The 18,008-nt window shown below is 42.3% G+C and overlaps 1 protein-coding gene across 6 annotated transcripts in view; it reads right to left on the bottom strand.

Moving 5' to 3' along the window:
- il1rapl2 (interleukin 1 receptor accessory protein-like 2) overlaps nucleotides 1–3,577 on the bottom strand; it is a 491,754-nt gene extending 488,177 nt beyond the window's left edge. For 3 of the 6 annotated variants that reach the window (XM_030396623.1, XM_030396624.1, XM_030396628.1), the window contains exons 1-2: nucleotides 1,698–3,576; nucleotides 1,089–1,217 (exon numbers count right to left, since the gene is read on the bottom strand). In XM_030396623.1, the coding sequence (XP_030252483.1) occupies nucleotides 1,089–1,125 (37 nt within the window). In that variant the 5' untranslated portion in view covers nucleotides 1,126–1,217; nucleotides 1,698–3,576. Of the gene's footprint in view, nucleotides 1–1,088; nucleotides 1,218–1,697 lie in introns of all 6 variants that reach the window. The other 3 variants (XM_030396625.1, XM_030396626.1, XM_030396627.1) reach the window with 3 other exon arrangements.
- Nucleotides 3,578–18,008: the final 14,431 nt, after the last annotated feature.

Here is an 18,008-nt window from a genome sequence, read left to right as displayed (position 1 = left end):
TGGCCGGTGTTGGTCAGTGTGACGGAGTCGTTCTGCTGCCAGTCCATCTACCTACTGGTCGGATCTATAGGACACCGGCTTCACGCTATAAATCAGCACACACACACACACACACATCTGCAGCCTCCGATGGGTGCTCGCTCTGCCTCCATTCTGACGATTGATGCGCACCTTGTTGCTAAACGGCCAAGATAATTAAACCCCACACATCCTTCCCTCGTGTGTGTGTGTGTGTGTGTGCGATTACATGACACTCTGTCTTCCCCCTCTCCTCTCCCCTCACACACACCATTACACTACAAACACATACTTTCTATCAGTGCCCTTGCATTCTGACACGCACCAAACACACACACACACACGATCTCTCTTTCTCTGTACACACACTCAGAGAGAAAAGAGAGAGGGAGGGAGGGAGGGCGGGAGAGCGAGAGAGAGTGAAAGCACCTGCTCGGCTGTAAAAGCACTCAGACAAACAGCGTCTGTGTTTGGGAAGACTTGAACAAATGGGAAAATTATACAGTGGAACCAAAACGGCACCCTTTCACCCAAAGGTGCTCCACCCCGGCCGGCTGAAGGGAACTCATGGAGCACACATTCACTGCGTTTTTTGTCTATTCCAGGACAACATGAACACAACTAGCAGATTTGTTTTTCTCCTTAACCTGCACATTAATTAAAGGGTTTAAATGATAAGTTCACCCAAAAATGAAAATGCCTTTCTATAAACTGATCTGCTCAGTTAGGCTCCATATGAAAGTTAAAGGACAAGTTCACCCCTAAATATGACAATTCAATCATTATCTCCTCAGTCAGGTGACGTTTTCGTATCCTGCCTGGTGTTGGTCCAGAGCCTCTATTTGAAAGCACTATTAAGATTACTTGTTGGAAAGTCAATCAAAAACAACAGCAAAGACAAAGTGACACAATTACAAAAGGATTGAAAATATGCATCAATCAACTGAACTGTGTGGGTGTAGAGGGGGTTTGGCCTACAAGTCTGCGCCCAGGGGCCCATGAGACTGTGTCAAAAGGAGGGATCATGGCAGGGTAAGTAAAAATAAATAGAAACTTAACAGTAAACTTACTCGCTGCATTGGAAGCTGAAGTCCTGAGTGTTTTCATCCTGCACTACATCTCAGTCTGAACACTCCCGCTCCCCCCGCCGGGAGACCGTCTTTCACCCCTGATGCCCAGCTTTTAGCGCACTCGTGTTACTTCACACACACACACACACACACACACACACACACACACACACACACACACACAAGTAGTTAGATGAATGATTAATGAGCAGCCTAATGACCTAACGACGAGTTCAAGGAGCCATAATAGTTGAATCAAAGCGTTAAAGACTCGATTTCCACGAGTGCGAGCTGAGGATCGCGCCCTCTTCATCTTGTGCTTCTCGCTTATTCGCGGTCACACACATGCCATTAGACACACACACACACACACACACACACACACACACGAACTCTCTCTCTCACTCGTGCGTAAAAACGCTCTCTCTTCCACTCGGTCTCTCACCTCTCACATACACCCACGGACCGGGCGCTCACTCTCTCTCTCTCCTACACACACACACACACACACACACACACACACTACACGTACATAAACAGCCCGTGAAGTAAAGTCATCACACATGCGTGCACACACGCGTAAATATAGGCGCAGTGACATCCTCTCACCTGGTGTTTTTGGGGTAACTAGTCCTGAATCGAAGCGGCGCTGGTGACAGAATCTTCAAACAGACGAAAATGTTAAAACAAAAAATAATCCCACCACCTCTGGCCAACCTCTCAGCTCTCCAAAGTGACGGGACGAAAGACAGATACGTGCAAGGATAGAGGAGGTCGTCTCTTCTCCTCCACTCTGCCAAAAAAATAAATAAACAGCCCGAAACAGGAAAAGTCCGTCTAGCTGCAAAGAAAGAATAACCCCCTTGTCGTTTTTCTCTCCCTCCTTCTCCAAGATGTTGGGAGGCAAAGTCTGCTCCAATTAACCGCAGTTACGCATCCTCTCCTCCTCTCCGTTCCCTCTTGTCCTCCCCTCCGCCCTCTGTCTCTCCCACTCCTTTCTCCTCGGGACGGGATGTGAGACCGAGACGAGTAGGTAGACCTGTGCGCTCAGCCTGTTCTCTGCCTCTGTCCGGGCACTGGTGTGGAAGAGTCGCTCTACTTTTGCGCAGCCAAAAATAACTTCCAATCTCCAAACTGGAATCCCGCGCAGCACTTGAACTATAATAATCCCCGTTAAACACCTTATAATAGTTTTAACTGCGGGGCTTTAGAGGAAGTTATGGGTTTATAGTCACTCTTACGATACTTTATGGTAGTTTCTGCCTTGTAATATTCCTCCAGGGACAGATGGAGGTTTTAATTTAGCGGCGGGAGCGCTTAGGAATTCATGTTTTATGATATTTTAAATATTCATGCCGTGATCCTAAAGGGACTTAAACATCTCCTCGTATATATTTAAGCGTGATTATGAATTTCAAGGCGGACTAAAAACGTCAAACTTGCGGGAAATGCGCGTAAAAGTCCACCTTAACGATGAGATAATCAATCTACAGAGTCCCGCGTTGCAGGCTGGTGTCGCCAATATATCGATTAATCAATGGATCGATCCAGAGGTGATGTTGGAGGAGAATCAGCAGCAGTGCAGGGTTCCCCCCCTCTGAAATTCCCACCACAAGTCTAAGTTTGCCGGCTGATAACGTCCGACAGTCAATCAAGCAATCAATCAGCTGATCGATATCAGTTATCAGTCAGTATCCAGAGAGAAGTCGATGATGTCAAAGTTTCGTGTCAAGCTCTCTCCTCCTCTCCACTTCTTGTTTCTCCTAATCCATCCGAAAAGACATCTCTGGGAATGAGACACCGCGCGTGTTCTCCATCTCTCTCCTCCGCGTCTGCCCTTCTTCACTTTTCTCTCTCTCTCACTCTCTGTGTCCACAAACGCGTCCCCTCTCAGGTCAGAGAGCCTTACCCTCCTTCTCTGCCCCTGGATGAGATCCCGAACAGCGGAACCACCAAGAAGAAGAAGAAGATCCACTTGAAACGACTTTTTTGGGGAAAATCCTTCTCGGCGCAGCGGAGGAGCGCGAAGCCTTGAGCTGCTTCTTTTTGGTGAGGGGGGTTTCTCCTCCTCACCCAGAGAGGAGGAGAAAGGAGCCGGGTCCCCGCTTCGCTTTCACAGCTACAGAACAAACGGATCGATGGAGAGATAAGAAGAGGAGGAAGAGGAGGAGGAGGAGGATGTGCGGAGGATGTCAGAGTCCGCTCCTGTGATTAAGCCAGAGAGAAACCCCACTTTTGACTCGGTGGTCGGAATGACCGGGGAGAGAGGATCAGATGCGCCTCGAGTCATACAATACTCACTCGTTTCCCTCAGATACTTCACCACCTGCCCGGGGAGGGACAGATAAGAGACATCCAAATCTGCCAGTTCTTGCGGAGGCTTTTATCCAAAGTGCCTTAAGAGAGTCCACAAGAGAGCGCAGATCAGCCAGAGAGAGGGAGGGAGAGAGGAGAGAGAGAGTGAGCAAAAGAGAGAGAGGGAGAGCAAAAGAGAGAGAGGAGGAAGGAGAGAGAGAGGGAGGGAGAGAGAGAGAGGAAGAGGAAGAGGGGGGGAGAGAGAGAGGAAGAGAGAAAGAGAGAGGAGAGAGGAGAGAGAGAGAGAGAGGGAAAGGGAGAGAGGAGAGAGAGGTAGAGCAAAAGAGAGAGAGGAGGAGGAAAAGAGGGGTGAGAGAGAGAGAGAGGAATACAAAGAGAGAGAGGAAGAGAGAGAGAGAGATGGGGGGGCAGAAAAATTAAAGAAATATTCCTCCTCCGTGCGTTTATATTCAAGCGCGCGCGCGCAGTTCCAGACGCCAGAGAGTTTCCTGCGCCAGATTGAAAAAAAAGACTGTTGTTGGAGATAAGACACCAACAGAGATGACTGGGACAGGCTGCGCTCATCCCCCGTGTGAAGGGCGCTGTTCCTTCAGCACCACTCACAGACAGAAATGTAGCTTGTTTTTATGAACCCCAAGTTTTCATTGAATAAAAAAACAGTGATGTAAAGATTATAATAGAGAGCGGAGGGAAAGGTTGAATAATAAAGATAAGAGAGGAGACAGGTAAAAGAGAGTGTGTGTATGTGCGTGTGTGTGTGCATATGCTGCTGGCGGGTCTTTGTGGCGGTTCAGGATGTTGTAAAGTGCCACTATGTTGCCCCCTTTTGGCAGTGGAGAGAATTCATCTGGGGGATGGAGGGGAACAGGGAAGGATGGAAGGTGTGAGGAGAGGGGGATGGAGGGGAGGAAGAGGGAGGGGAGGGGCACTAAAAGAAAACAGAAAAATGTCAAACAAAATAAATAGATAGATAGATAGATAGATAGATAGATAGATAGATAGATAGATAGATAGATAGATAGATAGATAGATAGATAGACAAGGGATCCATCACCATTAGCAGGACTTGTGTTTTTGGTTACAAAACCTCTCTTATTATTTAACGACAAGGTCAATCTTGATAGAAATAATTTCCGTTCTGTTATCTGACATTTACAACCTCAGCCTGTCAGTGACAAAAAGAGACACTTTTAATGTATGTACTTAAAGGATTATGTTGCGGTTGCCAGCTGAGGCCATCTGCTGGACTGATTCCAAAACTTTTTGGTAAGTATGATTCATTTACACAACAAATGTGTAAATTTATGGTCCAGGTTTTGGCTTTCAGGTGTGGTTCGTTTCAGGCACATAAACGACTTGGCCAGGGCTTCAAGGGGTTTGAGAAGGAGATCGTTGTGGTTATCATCACAGCAACTTGGTTAATGAGACAGAACAAACATGATCATAGTTTAAACTTGAAAAGAAACCAACACTGACTGTAAGTAGAAACTAGAAGTGAACAGCGGTCCCCTTCGTCAAAGTCTTGTGTTTTATTGGCCCATCAGTCTACCTTCTGTGGACCCGCTATCTGAGGACTTCCTGCAAACTTCCTGTCTTTTGTGCTCCCAATGGATAAACACTCTAATTACAGTGGCCTTGAGTCACTTGATCATATGTTCTTTTAGGCACTTTCTGAAAGGACTGCGCTGCAACAAGGCTGCTAGTGATCAGGGATAGTTATAGAGAGACATTGATGCAATAGACACTATCAGAATTGTGAGGGTCGGAAACTTTTATGGACAACACTGTCACAAAATATCACAGTAACCTTTGTGCAATCATATGGACACAGATGTGTAGGAGGTCAACAGCGCCTGGTGTAAAGGTGAGAAGGTGAGACATACAAACACATGAGACTAACATATATATAACTCAACATCCAGGCCTCATTAAAAATGTGCATTTGAGCAGTCTCGCACCAAAGTACAGCTGTAGCTCTAGGAGAAAGTATAATGAGTATTCATTAGTGCATAGTCCAGCATACCATAAAGGAAGTCACACTGAACAAGAATGAGATGCAGGAAATAAATTATGCACATCGGAGACTGTATTGTATTTCCGAGGCTAAAATGTGCCGAAGATTACAAAGTCTGAGGTTACACACGGGTTGAGCAGAGAGTATCTAGTGTGAAATCATGCAAATTCAAATGTATTAAATATTAACAGACTCTAAGGCTGAAATTCAGTTGCACAGTGAGGAAATGTGTGAGTTGAGTTTTGTTGAAGCTGGTTATCCTAATGATAGCTTGTGGGTAGAGGCTGTTGGTGTGGACAGGCGGTTTTGGGTATCATCGATGGTCTCAGAGTGGAAAGCTTTTGGAACAGATGGTTAACTCGATGTATAGGTCACTGGCAATCCTTGCTGCCCTTTGCCTCACCCGGGTGTCACGCCGTTCCTAGATGGAGGGCAGCAGACAGCCAATGAGCTGGTCACCAGAGCAGAAAATGTGCTGGAACTTATCCCTGCAAGAGGAGACAGTCTATCTAAACTGGAATGGAAGCTGCAAGGATTCTTATTAATGGAATTTTTGATGTCTAAAACTGGACAAAGAGTTTTTGTGGATGTTTCAAGAACTACAATCGTCTTTTTACCCAAAATGTTGTACTAAATTAAACAATTCTGTCATTATCTACTCACACATAATCTGCAACTTCTCCAAAAAGCAAATGACCCCGTTAAATATGAGATTTTAATGTGCAGGTTCTTCCTCCAAAGTATTTAGTGGACAAGAAACCGCAATCTGTGTTCAAAAGTCATCAATATTTACTGAAAAATAGATTTTCATCCATTTAATAGGGTGATCCCTGCTGCTGATTACATCAAACATCATCAAGTACTCCTGTTGGTCACAAGTCAGAAATGGTTTCCAGTAATAGAAATGAAACAGACAGACTGCACACCTCCAACTTCTCAGCGAGGTGACTGACTCCTTTCAATGCTGATTGTGATTCATGCCATGTGCAGCATAAAATCAGATCATGGTTGATCAGACAATGATGGACAAGGGCCAATACTAGCTTGATTTTTGATTTGTTATTTATTTCTTTATTTGTTTATTTTGTTAAAATAACAATAGTTAGTTTCGCTAATCCCTGCTGTATCAAACCACACTTTCTGTTACTGGGACTGAAATTTTCAGGATTATAGATCTTAACATTAATTCAAAATATACCTCTTGTTTCATGCTATACAGGTTAGTTAAAAATGTTCAAGAAAATCCAAGTTTAGTGACTCTACGGGGTAACTGGATGCAAAAAGTTGAGGTAAGTGCTTGTGGGTGAGAATGTGCCTAATAACAGCTCATCTCAGTTTGAGACAAAGGGGGAATGACAACAGACTTCTTTTGTAAGGTTGATGGTGAAGGTCTTCCTCTAGAATTGGAATGACTAAATTGGCGTAACAATTGAGCTCTTGGTTTCTCGGGGAAGACGAGCAGACCTGTGGCTTCAAATAGCAATCAGGCCTGAGTTCTGAGAGCTCAGCAGTTGGGCTCACTGACAATTGTTGGCGAGTACCTCAGAGACTCCAGTTCAATTGTTGGGGATAGACTTATTGCACTCTCTCACTGCGTCTTGGGTCATCTTTTGAATTGATGTCCAGATATGTCTGTCTGCCTCCAGCATTAGTATGTTAGAAGCATTTGGGCCTTGAATAACAGCCATGAAGGGAATTGGAGACTGAGAGGAATGAACCTTTAATGGTGGAGTAAAAGCGGCTCCAATGTATTTTATATTTTCCCCTGCGTTGGAAGGGGAATTAATTCCTCCACTTGCCCTGAATGAAGACGGTAGAGTCGGATGTTTGGTTTTCATTTTTATTATCAGTCCTGATAGTAGACATGGCATGCCATTTGCTTTTGCCTGAGGGGAGATGTACACAGCAGCAAAAATGATTGAAGCAAACTCCCAGGGCGAGCAAAATGGCTTGCAGAGAAAGGCAACGTTTTCAGGATGAGAGAGCCGAGTCTTGATTCAACAGGCTCGACTGAGCACCGCTTGTTTTACACCTTTTTATATTAAAACATACATCTCCTCCCGTTTGTTTTGCTGCTGATTTTCGTATCACAGTCCGCCTAAATCGGCGTATACTCCCGCAGCCCCACTGTGCCACCAGTGTGGTGGGAATAGAAATTTTTCTCGAAAAATAAACTGCTGAAGTGAAGCCATTGTCAGTCCTGGTCAGCAGTTGTAATTTATTCATTTTGTTGCCATGGGTGTGATAGCTGAAGAGCATACTCAAAGAAGGGCAGTGTGGAAACTTTTGTGTCCTCCAGCAGCGATGTGCTCCAGTATGTTTTCCCCTTCTCATGGCTCTAATTACACAGGTCTGGGGGAAGGAATCCACATCTCATCAGCAGCTGTTGGTTAAAATGTCCAAGGGAGAGCTCAGTAATGTGGATGAAAGCCAACTAGTGTTCAGAGGCAAATCTGAACAAAACTGTGCCATGCCAAGCAGAACAGTGTACTTTGTACCAGTAAATAGGAGGAAGTGATTAGATTTTAGATTATTTTGAGAAGTGGTGGGAATAATATTGGTTTCTTACTTAAATTGAGTCCTATCAGCCCCAGTGAAAAGCCAGCGTTCCATATCAATAGCCTTGTTTAGCCAAAATTAGTTATCACGCTTGTGTGTCTCTCCTCTTTGCATCTTGTTACCAGTCCCTTTCTGGCTGAGGGACACAGAATTTTTATTTTTACTACTTTTGATACTTTTTATTAAATAATGTTAGTAACTGGAGCTAGCAACCTGTTCGTTTAGATTAGAATATGAATAAGAAATGAGAGAAAAGAGCTATAATTCTGTGTTTAATGATTGAATGTTTGACTACTAATTGGTCAGGAACAGTGATTACCTAGAGTCTGTCACAAAAATACAAACTGTGAAAATAGAAGTCAACAATCTATATGTAACATGTTACTTAAGCAAGCTTTAGAGGTGCTGATCGGCGATGTCTGCTCTCTTTGGACAGAGCCAATTAAGTTGCTTCCCCCTGTTAATGGTCTTTATGCTAAGCTAGGCTATTTGTCTAGCCATCATCTGTGCTTTCCTGTTCAAAACGCTTTAAGTGGTTTGTCTCCTCTCTTAAAAAATGCCTGGAAACGTGCAATATTTCGATACCCACATGGGAATAGGACAACACAGTTGTGTGTTCACGGCTTTGGACTGGAAGGGTTAATGAGACAAAGCGAGCAGATTTTAAATTACAGCAGCAGTAGTTAGACATTTTATCACATGCAAACCAAAAGCATTCATTTTGATTTGTAAGGAACCATGTACAATAATACATTACCACTGGCTGAATTGTAGCAGAGTGAGCCTGAAGCTAATTTTCATCTGCAGTCCCTGGAGCAAATTGACAGACTGCCCCTTGATAAACTTAGACATATAATACAGAGTTACACACAGGAGTGCTTCACACACATGAATCATAGCAACAACTGTTAACTTCAACATAGCAAGGACATTTATATACAAAGCAAAACCAATCCATGGCAGGGTCCATGGTTACAGAGCTGAGTAGCTTTTAGCAGATTTTTCAATTTTGTTTTAAAGCTACTCCACTGAGTTGTGACTTTAACACATATCAAAATATCCAAGACTTTAAATTCAACAGGTTTAAATGTAAGACAATTCTCTACAAGATTGGAAACTAAATGGAAGCTTGTTGGCAAACTTGAATGTGACAAGCTTGAATTGGATGTTGAACAAACAGAAGACATTGTGGTAATGTAGAGGTAGCGCCTAGAAGGCGAAGGGGATTGACAATATTGCCTTCAGCAGCAGTGGGGGCTGGCAGAAGGAACAACATCAATATTTATTTCATCAGTAGGGATACGCATTGTTAACCGGTTTCGTTTGGGAACCGGTTCTGAGTCAAATGATTCTTTGGAATCGCTAACAAAAACCCTTTACGATTCCGCTATCGATTTTTCCCGGGCTGCGCCGCCAATGTGAACAAACGTACCCTACTCGCAAATTTGCAATGACGTCACACAATACAACTAATACAACTAATAAGTACAAGCATTTGACCACACAACACGGCATTGTACTCCAGCAATGCCATGTGTTTGACGCACTTAGCAGCACCAGTGCGAGCGCTAGCACAACAGGTAAAATTAAACAACTGGCTAATGTCGTGTGATAGTGATAAAAATGAGGTTAATTTAATCAGCCCAGCCCTGCCCGTTCCTTGTTTGTTGTTCCTCTTGTTCCTCTATGGGATTATCCTTAGTCAATAGCCACTTGACTTGTGGACTCATTTTACTCATTTGAGTATTGTTTATTTGTTTATTGAGGACTCATTTGAGTATTGTTTATTCTCAGCAGTGAATAATTAAGATTTATATTAATAAACCAGGTTGTATTCTTTTCTGTACTCATTTACTACTTGTTTTCCAGCCTATTTGGGAATCGATAAGAGAATCGATAAAAAAACGGATTGATAAACAGGAATCGATCAAGCATCGGAATTGCTAAATCCTTATCAATATACATCTCTATTCATCAGAGGCAACAGGGAACTAAAGTGAAATAAAAAGCACTCTTGGTCATGAAAGTTGAAATTACCCAATAACTGAATAAATGAAAATGATACAGACAACATGTTAAGTATAATATGTCTGCTATGCTGCTTTATTAGCATGTCTGTTTAAGGTTATACTACAGAGGATTCGTCATTTGATGTGGGTAAATGCACCTTCAGGCTTAAGAGACAGAGCGAGCAGGAGTGGTAGAGTAAACTAGAGAATAGGGACAAGGAGCAGTCTGTTCAGGAAAACATTCAAAACCACTATGGATTGTGTCCAACTCAACACCCCGCCCTCGGTCAAACAGCCACACAGACCTGTTGCTCTATAAACATCAGTGCCAGGCCGAGAGCAGAGGAGAGAAACAGTGATAGGGATTTGATCTTTCCCACCTCACACCCTGCAAGCTGCTATTTTAGCTGGGGGCTACTAACCCACTGCCCAAAGGTGACACCCCGAAACGTTCCAAACAGGAGGGCAGGGTCTCTGAAGCTCCCAACACTCCATACAGTTATAGCACATGTACAGCCATAATTAATGATTGAGAGGATTTGTTTTTTGTAGGAATCTATACATTTTTTCCTGCATTGTACTCCTTTAATCATTTTTTTAAAAGAATAAAAACATTAGTTAAACTCTCCCTCAAATCATTCTGTTACATGCTTATTCACCTTGGGCCCCAACCTCTAATGTAAGAAACATTATCCACATGGCCTACAGTACAGTCACTAAAATCACAACACGTCCATTGTGTTCCCTGCTTGACCTCTCTTACACACTGAGCCTGTGACATTGTTAGTCTTTTGGATAACTAGCTGTGTGTGATAGTGTGAGACACATTAACTATGAACAGGAAGTGTCAAAAGGAAGGATCATTACATTGTTACAGGAGTGTACCTTCAATAAAAATAAGTGTACTTCTGTATGGTGTCTGAGCTTCCTTTTTTGACAGTTTTTCACAATGTAATTTGTACCAGCTTTGCTCTACACCCATAAAGACCTTTAAGTTTGATTTATACTACATTTTTCAAAACAGGCTGGGACAAATGTGGAGCCATATAGTCCAACTGTCAATCATTCAAGACTTGTGAAGAGTTGCAGTAACAAAAAAAAAGTTGATACGTTGACACATCTATAAAAAGTTGCAGCCAATGTCTTTCTATTGCAGTATAGACTTTTCTTCAAAGAGCCCATACATGTTTGAATTGTGTCATGCCATCAAATTGACAGATGACTAACACCATGGCAGTCGTGTGGTTTGAACCCATGCCTCTTGAGATACTGAAGACTTAATCCAGTGCCTTAGACCACTTGGCCACACCACCTACTTTGCACACTATTCCTACAATTAAAAACCTAGTCAGGCAGGCAAATATGCATGAAAACCTGGACATGTTTCAACAAAGAAAGAAGTCAAAGCATTCACAATTTGAAAGGGAGGAGCAGCCTACAAGGAAGGTGAAAACTCTGTTGATTGGGCTGCGAAGACACTGTCTTAGTTGATGCCAATGAGTTCTTTATCTTCCATTTATAGCCTTGCTGATCCCAAGTTTGTGCAATTAACAGAGGATGGTTTTGATCCATTGACCTCTGGGTTATGGGCAAGGCACGCTTACGCTGCACCAGGACAAACGTCGAGCCACTTCAACGTTGATCATTCAAGACATGTAAAAGGTTGCAGTAACAGAAAATCGTTCAGACGTTGACACATTTTTTAAAAGTTATGGTAAAAAAATGGGCAGAGAATCTTTGCCAGTGGCAGCTGGTTATATCAAAACTTGCACAGGATGAGGAAAGAGACACAAAAGACCTGAGAACTGAAAGAGGGAAACACACTCGATGACAGGTGAAACAAATCAGGACGATCACAAAGACAGGAAACAAAGTATGACACGTAAGCGTGAGAATAACAAAATAAAACAGGAAATGACTCAACTAAAACTAAAAACCATGACATCTGACGGCAAATGAGTTTATTTTGTCTTGTTGGACATTTGCTCAACCCCTCCCCCAAACAATAACTCTCTAGTCACAGCAGCCTCACCAGGCACCAGGGGACCTAACATCTTTGGATTCCTGCACATTAAGGATAATCTTAATTTACTGCAGCAATGGGGCTTGAATCTGTTTCTCTGAGACCAAAAACATCAATGACATTGGTGAAGTGAGTAGTCTGCACACAACCAAAAGTATAATAAAGGACAACATCCACCCCAGCCACAGTCTGTTCACCCTGCTGCCATCTGGCAAACGATACAGAAGTATCTGCTGCTGGACCACCAGACTGCAGAGCACTTCATTCTCCAGGCTGTGAGGCTCCTCAATTCTTCATCAAGACTCCATTGTCTAAAATAGATGTAGCTGGACTCAAAAGAACTCAAACTTTATTTTGTTTTTTAAAACCTTTTTTACATAAAAATGATCATTTTAGAAAAGCTTTACACTAGCTGCTCTTTATTAAATTTGGAAATATAAACTCCAGCCAGGCTCATTACCAGAGATGATGTTAAATTGACCAAATTCATCAGTTCTGATTTTCAAAGCCTTTCTTTCGTGTTTTACTGAAATATATAAACTATTGAGCACTTTTGATAGCTACTGTTACGAAGTAACGAAGCACTGATACGAAGCACTCGAGAGCGTGCAGAAAGTCACATCCTTTGGACTGTGATGTCCAACTGGATGTCGACTGGAGACTTGTGATGTATCTGTCTGCAGGGTTTTCTTTTGGTACTACAGTTTTTATTGATTGCTTTGATGCAGCAGTCAATTCAAACTCCACATTTTCAAAACAGTTAACACACAGGCCAAACAGTGGTTACCCTAACCCAAAATGACTAATTTTGTTTGCAAAGGCTCTAACCGCGCCAAAACATTTAAAATATGCAACAAAAGCTAATTTTGCCTTCAAATAACACAACTTGCAAACAAGTGTATGAGCTCTTCCAATCGACCATTACACAGTGGACAACAAAATACAAAATACAGCACTCAGTGCGAATCAGTGCACCATTGCTTGTCATTGTGACCTATTACTCTACATAGCTTTCATGCCAGTGCCATTTGTTGTCAGATTTGCCTTCTTGCAAAGAATTGAATCCAGAATCAGAAATGTTTTGATGCATTTTTTGATTCCATTGATTCTTTTTTCCGAACTGTGGCTGAAAACTGAAATACTGTAAATATTACACAAAATACATGGAAACCAAAATAAAATCTATTAGAGTATAAGAAAATAAGAAAGCTGGTAGTCTCATAGTTCACAAAACATTTCTGCAGCTTCACAGCAAGCATTTTCCTGAACAACTGACCTGTTTTAAAACATAGAAAAGAAGTTAAAGATATAAAATATTACAGTAAAGTATACAAATCGAGTACTGTAGAATATAAGAAATAGCCACTATTGATACTCAGTCTCTTCTGTCTTGACGATGGGGCCACATGGCCTCATCCACATCACATTCATTATCCTCTCTTGCAATGAACCAAGGGAAAAATCTTCTTGCATGCCATCCAACCTTGACATTCCTCTGCACCTATTTCTCACTCTCATCTGCCTTAGACCTCTTCAGTCCACGTTGGCAAAGAACAACACAGCCGCTGCACTTTCTTAAGGCCTGCAGACTGATTGCTCATTGAAGATTTGTGTTTAGGAGTGTCAAACAGGTGCTTTAGTGACTTCATACTGATGTAGGTAGTTTCTAATAGTTAGGAACAGATGGTTTCTGTTTGGTTACCATAGCTAAAACAATGGAGTTTGGACTGCTTGAATGACATCCGTGTTAACCGTTCTGCAAAAGGGTGAGGAAAATGTGTCAATTCAATAAGAAAGGGTTAACACATTTGCAAGAGGTGTCTTGGGCTCTGCTGAGACAGTGATGATGAAAACCGAGTGGATCCCAGTTTGTTTAAACAGGTCAAAGCAATCAAGAAAAACTGTAACATTAGTCTATGGGTTGTTGTACCCTAACTGTTGATGTGACACTTCAGTTTAAGCCATGAGTGTGGTTAACCTGCTGTGGTTTGGTGGTGACAAATTTAAAGTACAAGTTTATAGATTTGTGTAATCTGCTGCTGTATTTACTTTTTATTTTATTTACACTCTTGAGAAATGTCCCCTGCCTCTCTGTGCCTGGGTCCTGGTATCAGAATTGCACACACATACAGAAATACACACAGGCTCCTGATCAAAGCAGAGCCATATGTCCGCAGCCTCATGATGAATATGAGAACTGACAGACGATTAGACAGCTGATTAGCTCTACGCTGAATGCTGTGTGTTTTTAGCTCTGTGTGCTGGTTGTGTGCGTATCCGCCTGTGTGCATGCGTAGGAAGGCGAGCACTCGTGCATCTGAGCGTGCTCTGACTGTAATGATTGGAATTGCTCCGTCAGCTATTGGCTACGGACAAACACTAGGAATCTTCTTCATTCATATCACTGGCGTGCAACCATCCTCGTACCTGGTGATCCGTTCATCAGCAAAGTCAATTATATTTGAGTGTTACAAGTATTTTCATATTGTTGAAAAAGAAACATACTGTTATGAAATGCTGAGATTACCATATGCAATCAATTAAAACAAGCCTGCACCAAATAGCAGCAACGTGGGTTCATTGTTGAGAGTGAACACTATGACAGTGTGATTGTATGGCAGCTATCTTCCGCCTCTGCAATGATCTGTTTGGACCGCTCCTCGCTGCAGTCACAGAAACCTGCCACTGCTCCTGCACTGTGCTGCACAGGATTCAGAGCTTCCTTTCAGAATTGCATCACCGCATATGAGAGATTATCCTCACCAATTTATTAAACCCTTAATGACAAATACACAATGTCACTGGCAACATGTCATTATTCATATGATAAAACCGATCATGTTCGGGTGGTTCTTTAAACTGAAAGAACATTTTTGACCTTGCAATCTTTTTGTGCATTAAATAAACAGACTACATGCACAGTGCTGGAAATAGCGGGGGAGTGCGAGGGAATGCCGTTCCAGGGACAAGAGTCAGAAGGCGTTCAAAGCGTTCCCTCTCAAATTGTATTCAATGTTTTTATAGGATGCTGCTGTTGGTATTGGAGAAATGAAGCTATTCATGTATGTTGGCTCCTCTCAGTCCAGAAGAGAGTCTGTATGAGGGCCCAGGCAGCTCTCTCAGCCTGCACACAGACACAGAGACCTTGCCCTGATGACAGTGACTTCTAAAGTCTGAAGTTTAAACTTCACTAGAGTTGATGTGGACAATGCTCGCTGCCAAAAGTGCAATCAGTCTTTGGCATGTGAGGGCGGAAACATGAAAAATCCCTCTGAACATCTAGCGAGAGTGTATCACACACATACAGGTAGAGAAACACACACACTGCAGAGCTTGTAGTTCATCTCTGGTTTCCCAGTCTATCTCAGGTAGGAGCCCACACAGAGCTGACTGTGCAAACATGGGTTAAAGATTAAAAATAACCATTAGCCTGCTCATTGTTTAGCTTTACACGTGGGTGGAGATTGTGTGGGTTCCTTTAGTACCTCAACAAAACTGATTTGGTCTGAAATTTAAAAAAAATGAACTGAACAGGTTCTGAAACTGAAACAATTTAATGCTACTGTAATTTAACAATATCTGCTGTGGTGTTTTATTGTTTGTCGACCTATATTGTATGTTTATCTTCTGGGTATGTGTTCTTGAGGGTTTGGGGTGTGAGGGTTGTGTTTTAGTTTTATTTATGCTTGAGTCCTGTGTGCACTTTACCAACTATAAAATACTAACAGAAATTATGAAAATATTGTTAGGCGCTGACCTAACTGGCATCCAAAACAGCGATAACGATACATAAAAGTGGCACCACAGATAGGACTTAAATCCACAATACCTCGTTAAGTATACCAGAGACCAGGAAGCCATTAATCTCAATAAAAAATGGCAATCCAAATCTCTCAAGCCAGCTCAGCAGGGCTGATGTGAACACTTCCAGTGGGTTGGGGAGGGATATTCAACTCACATATGAATAAAGACTATAATCGTTGTCTAAACCACAAACATGGCAGGATAGTTTTCCCTCCCTCCACACCTCCTTGCCTTTTCTGCTCATGCTGCAAAGGGGCACGTGTTCCTGCTACTTGCTCATTTGCTGATAATGGAAAGTGAGGAAATGGCAAATAAAACTTAACTGGACCTTGGGTGCATCCTACTGTCAGGGCCCTCACACACTTCGATGTAGACCTCTTATGTTCTGACATCCTCCAACTCAAAGCCAGAAGAACTGTCTACTGTCTAATCTCCACTCCAGCATCCCTCAAAGCCATCACCGCTCTAGCTGATGATGCCCTTGATGGTAGGACCTTGGAAAGGTAGGGCTATTGTGTACTGCCTCCGCCATCACACTCCTGCTTCTGGATCAGTGGACAGCCATTAAGGACACAGGGAAACACACCTTGACATCTAGAAAACCAAAACAACAGTTTTGCCAGAGTTAGGTAAAGAACACTCTAAATGATATAACCTGGAGCCAATCTACTGCTGCACTACTGATGCAGTTCTTCAAACAATTCATTTATTCATTCAACCTTTATTCAAATTTCCAAAATCATTGAGGGCAAGCCCTTATTTTCAATGATGTCGAGAGCACAAATAAAATAAAACAATCATAATCGACTAAACAGAATGGGTACATAAAAACGATAACATGTTAGAAGCAATGTAACACAATATAAATAAAAAAGGTGGTTGAAAATGACAGGAAATTGCAAGTAAAAGATGTTGACAGGTTTAGATCCTTGATTCTGCGTTGACTTATGAATTCTGTGGAGCTATGAATTTCACCATACTGGATCTCATCTCTGGATACTGGCAGGTCAACATGGATCCTAAAATAAGGGTAAAGACAGCCGTCATCTGTGCTATGGGTCTGTACAAGTCAATGTCAGGCCTTTTGACCTTTTGGAATCAAAATTCCGTTGCCATTGCAACCTGCAGTTAATGAAATTTGCAGTAGAAGAGCTCAGAGGGAGGATCTGTTGCATTTACCTAGTTGACATCATCATTTACTCATAAGATCCTCAACAATATTTTTAGAAATCAAGGCAGTATTTTAGATAGCTCACAGTGAACATGAATAAGAGTCGCTTCTTCCACAAACCCCTCATACTCCTCGCCCACATAGTGTCTGCTGCTGGCTTTCAGATGGACTCTGAGAAAACCGAGGCAGTCTCGATATATCTGGTGCCTCACCACCTGAAATGTATTTTTTAGAAATGGTGGATGCCTACCTAGTTCACATGGACAGTGACATGTGAAGCTCCTTTGAAATCCTCAAGCAAAGTCTGGAGACTTCAACCTACCTGCACTTTATATGGAACCTACAAATGAATGCAATCACTGGTGTTCAGGCTAACACTGCCTCTAGAATCAAAAATCATGTCAGAAGGTGCAGAGCAGATTTGGGTTTTTGTTCTGGGCAGAACCATCCCTGTTTATTACTTGCACTGAACAACTGATACACCGGACTGCATTGAAATACATCTGCTGTGGTGTTTTTTTTTTTGCCAGCCTATACTAAATGTGCTCTGAGTGTTGTATTGATATGCTTGCTGACTGGGACATATTATACTCTATGTCTGAGACATACGTGTGGTGGACTAACTATAAAATACTGACTCACAAAACTGGCACCCTGAACTAGTGGTCATACCATTACGGAACTATTCCTTTAGGCCACTACATGTCATTGATATTACAATTTTAGTTCAATAATACAGGAGCATAGCAAAATATACAGTGGCTTTACATTTCCCTGACACTTTACCTTAAACACTGGTGACATAATACATTAGCTGCTGTTTAAGTCATTACATCATCACTGGTCCATGTGTTTCTGTGACAAACGAATTATGCAATTATGTGTCTCCCCTTCCTAAACAGCTATTGCCAAGGTACCCTTGAGCAAAGTTCTTAACCACCAGTTGTTAACAGTGAAGTGACAGCAAGGGGAGACTAGCTGTGCAGCTCCCATATGTGAAAATGTGAACCTATATAATTTGTGC

Source organism: Sparus aurata, chromosome 18 (genome assembly GCF_900880675.1).
Source record: "Sparus aurata chromosome 18, fSpaAur1.1, whole genome shotgun sequence".
NCBI lineage: Eukaryota > Metazoa > Chordata > Actinopteri > Spariformes > Sparidae > Sparus > Sparus aurata.
The sequence above is the reverse complement of the archived record's forward strand: the minus strand, read 5'-3'. Positions and strand labels throughout refer to the sequence as shown.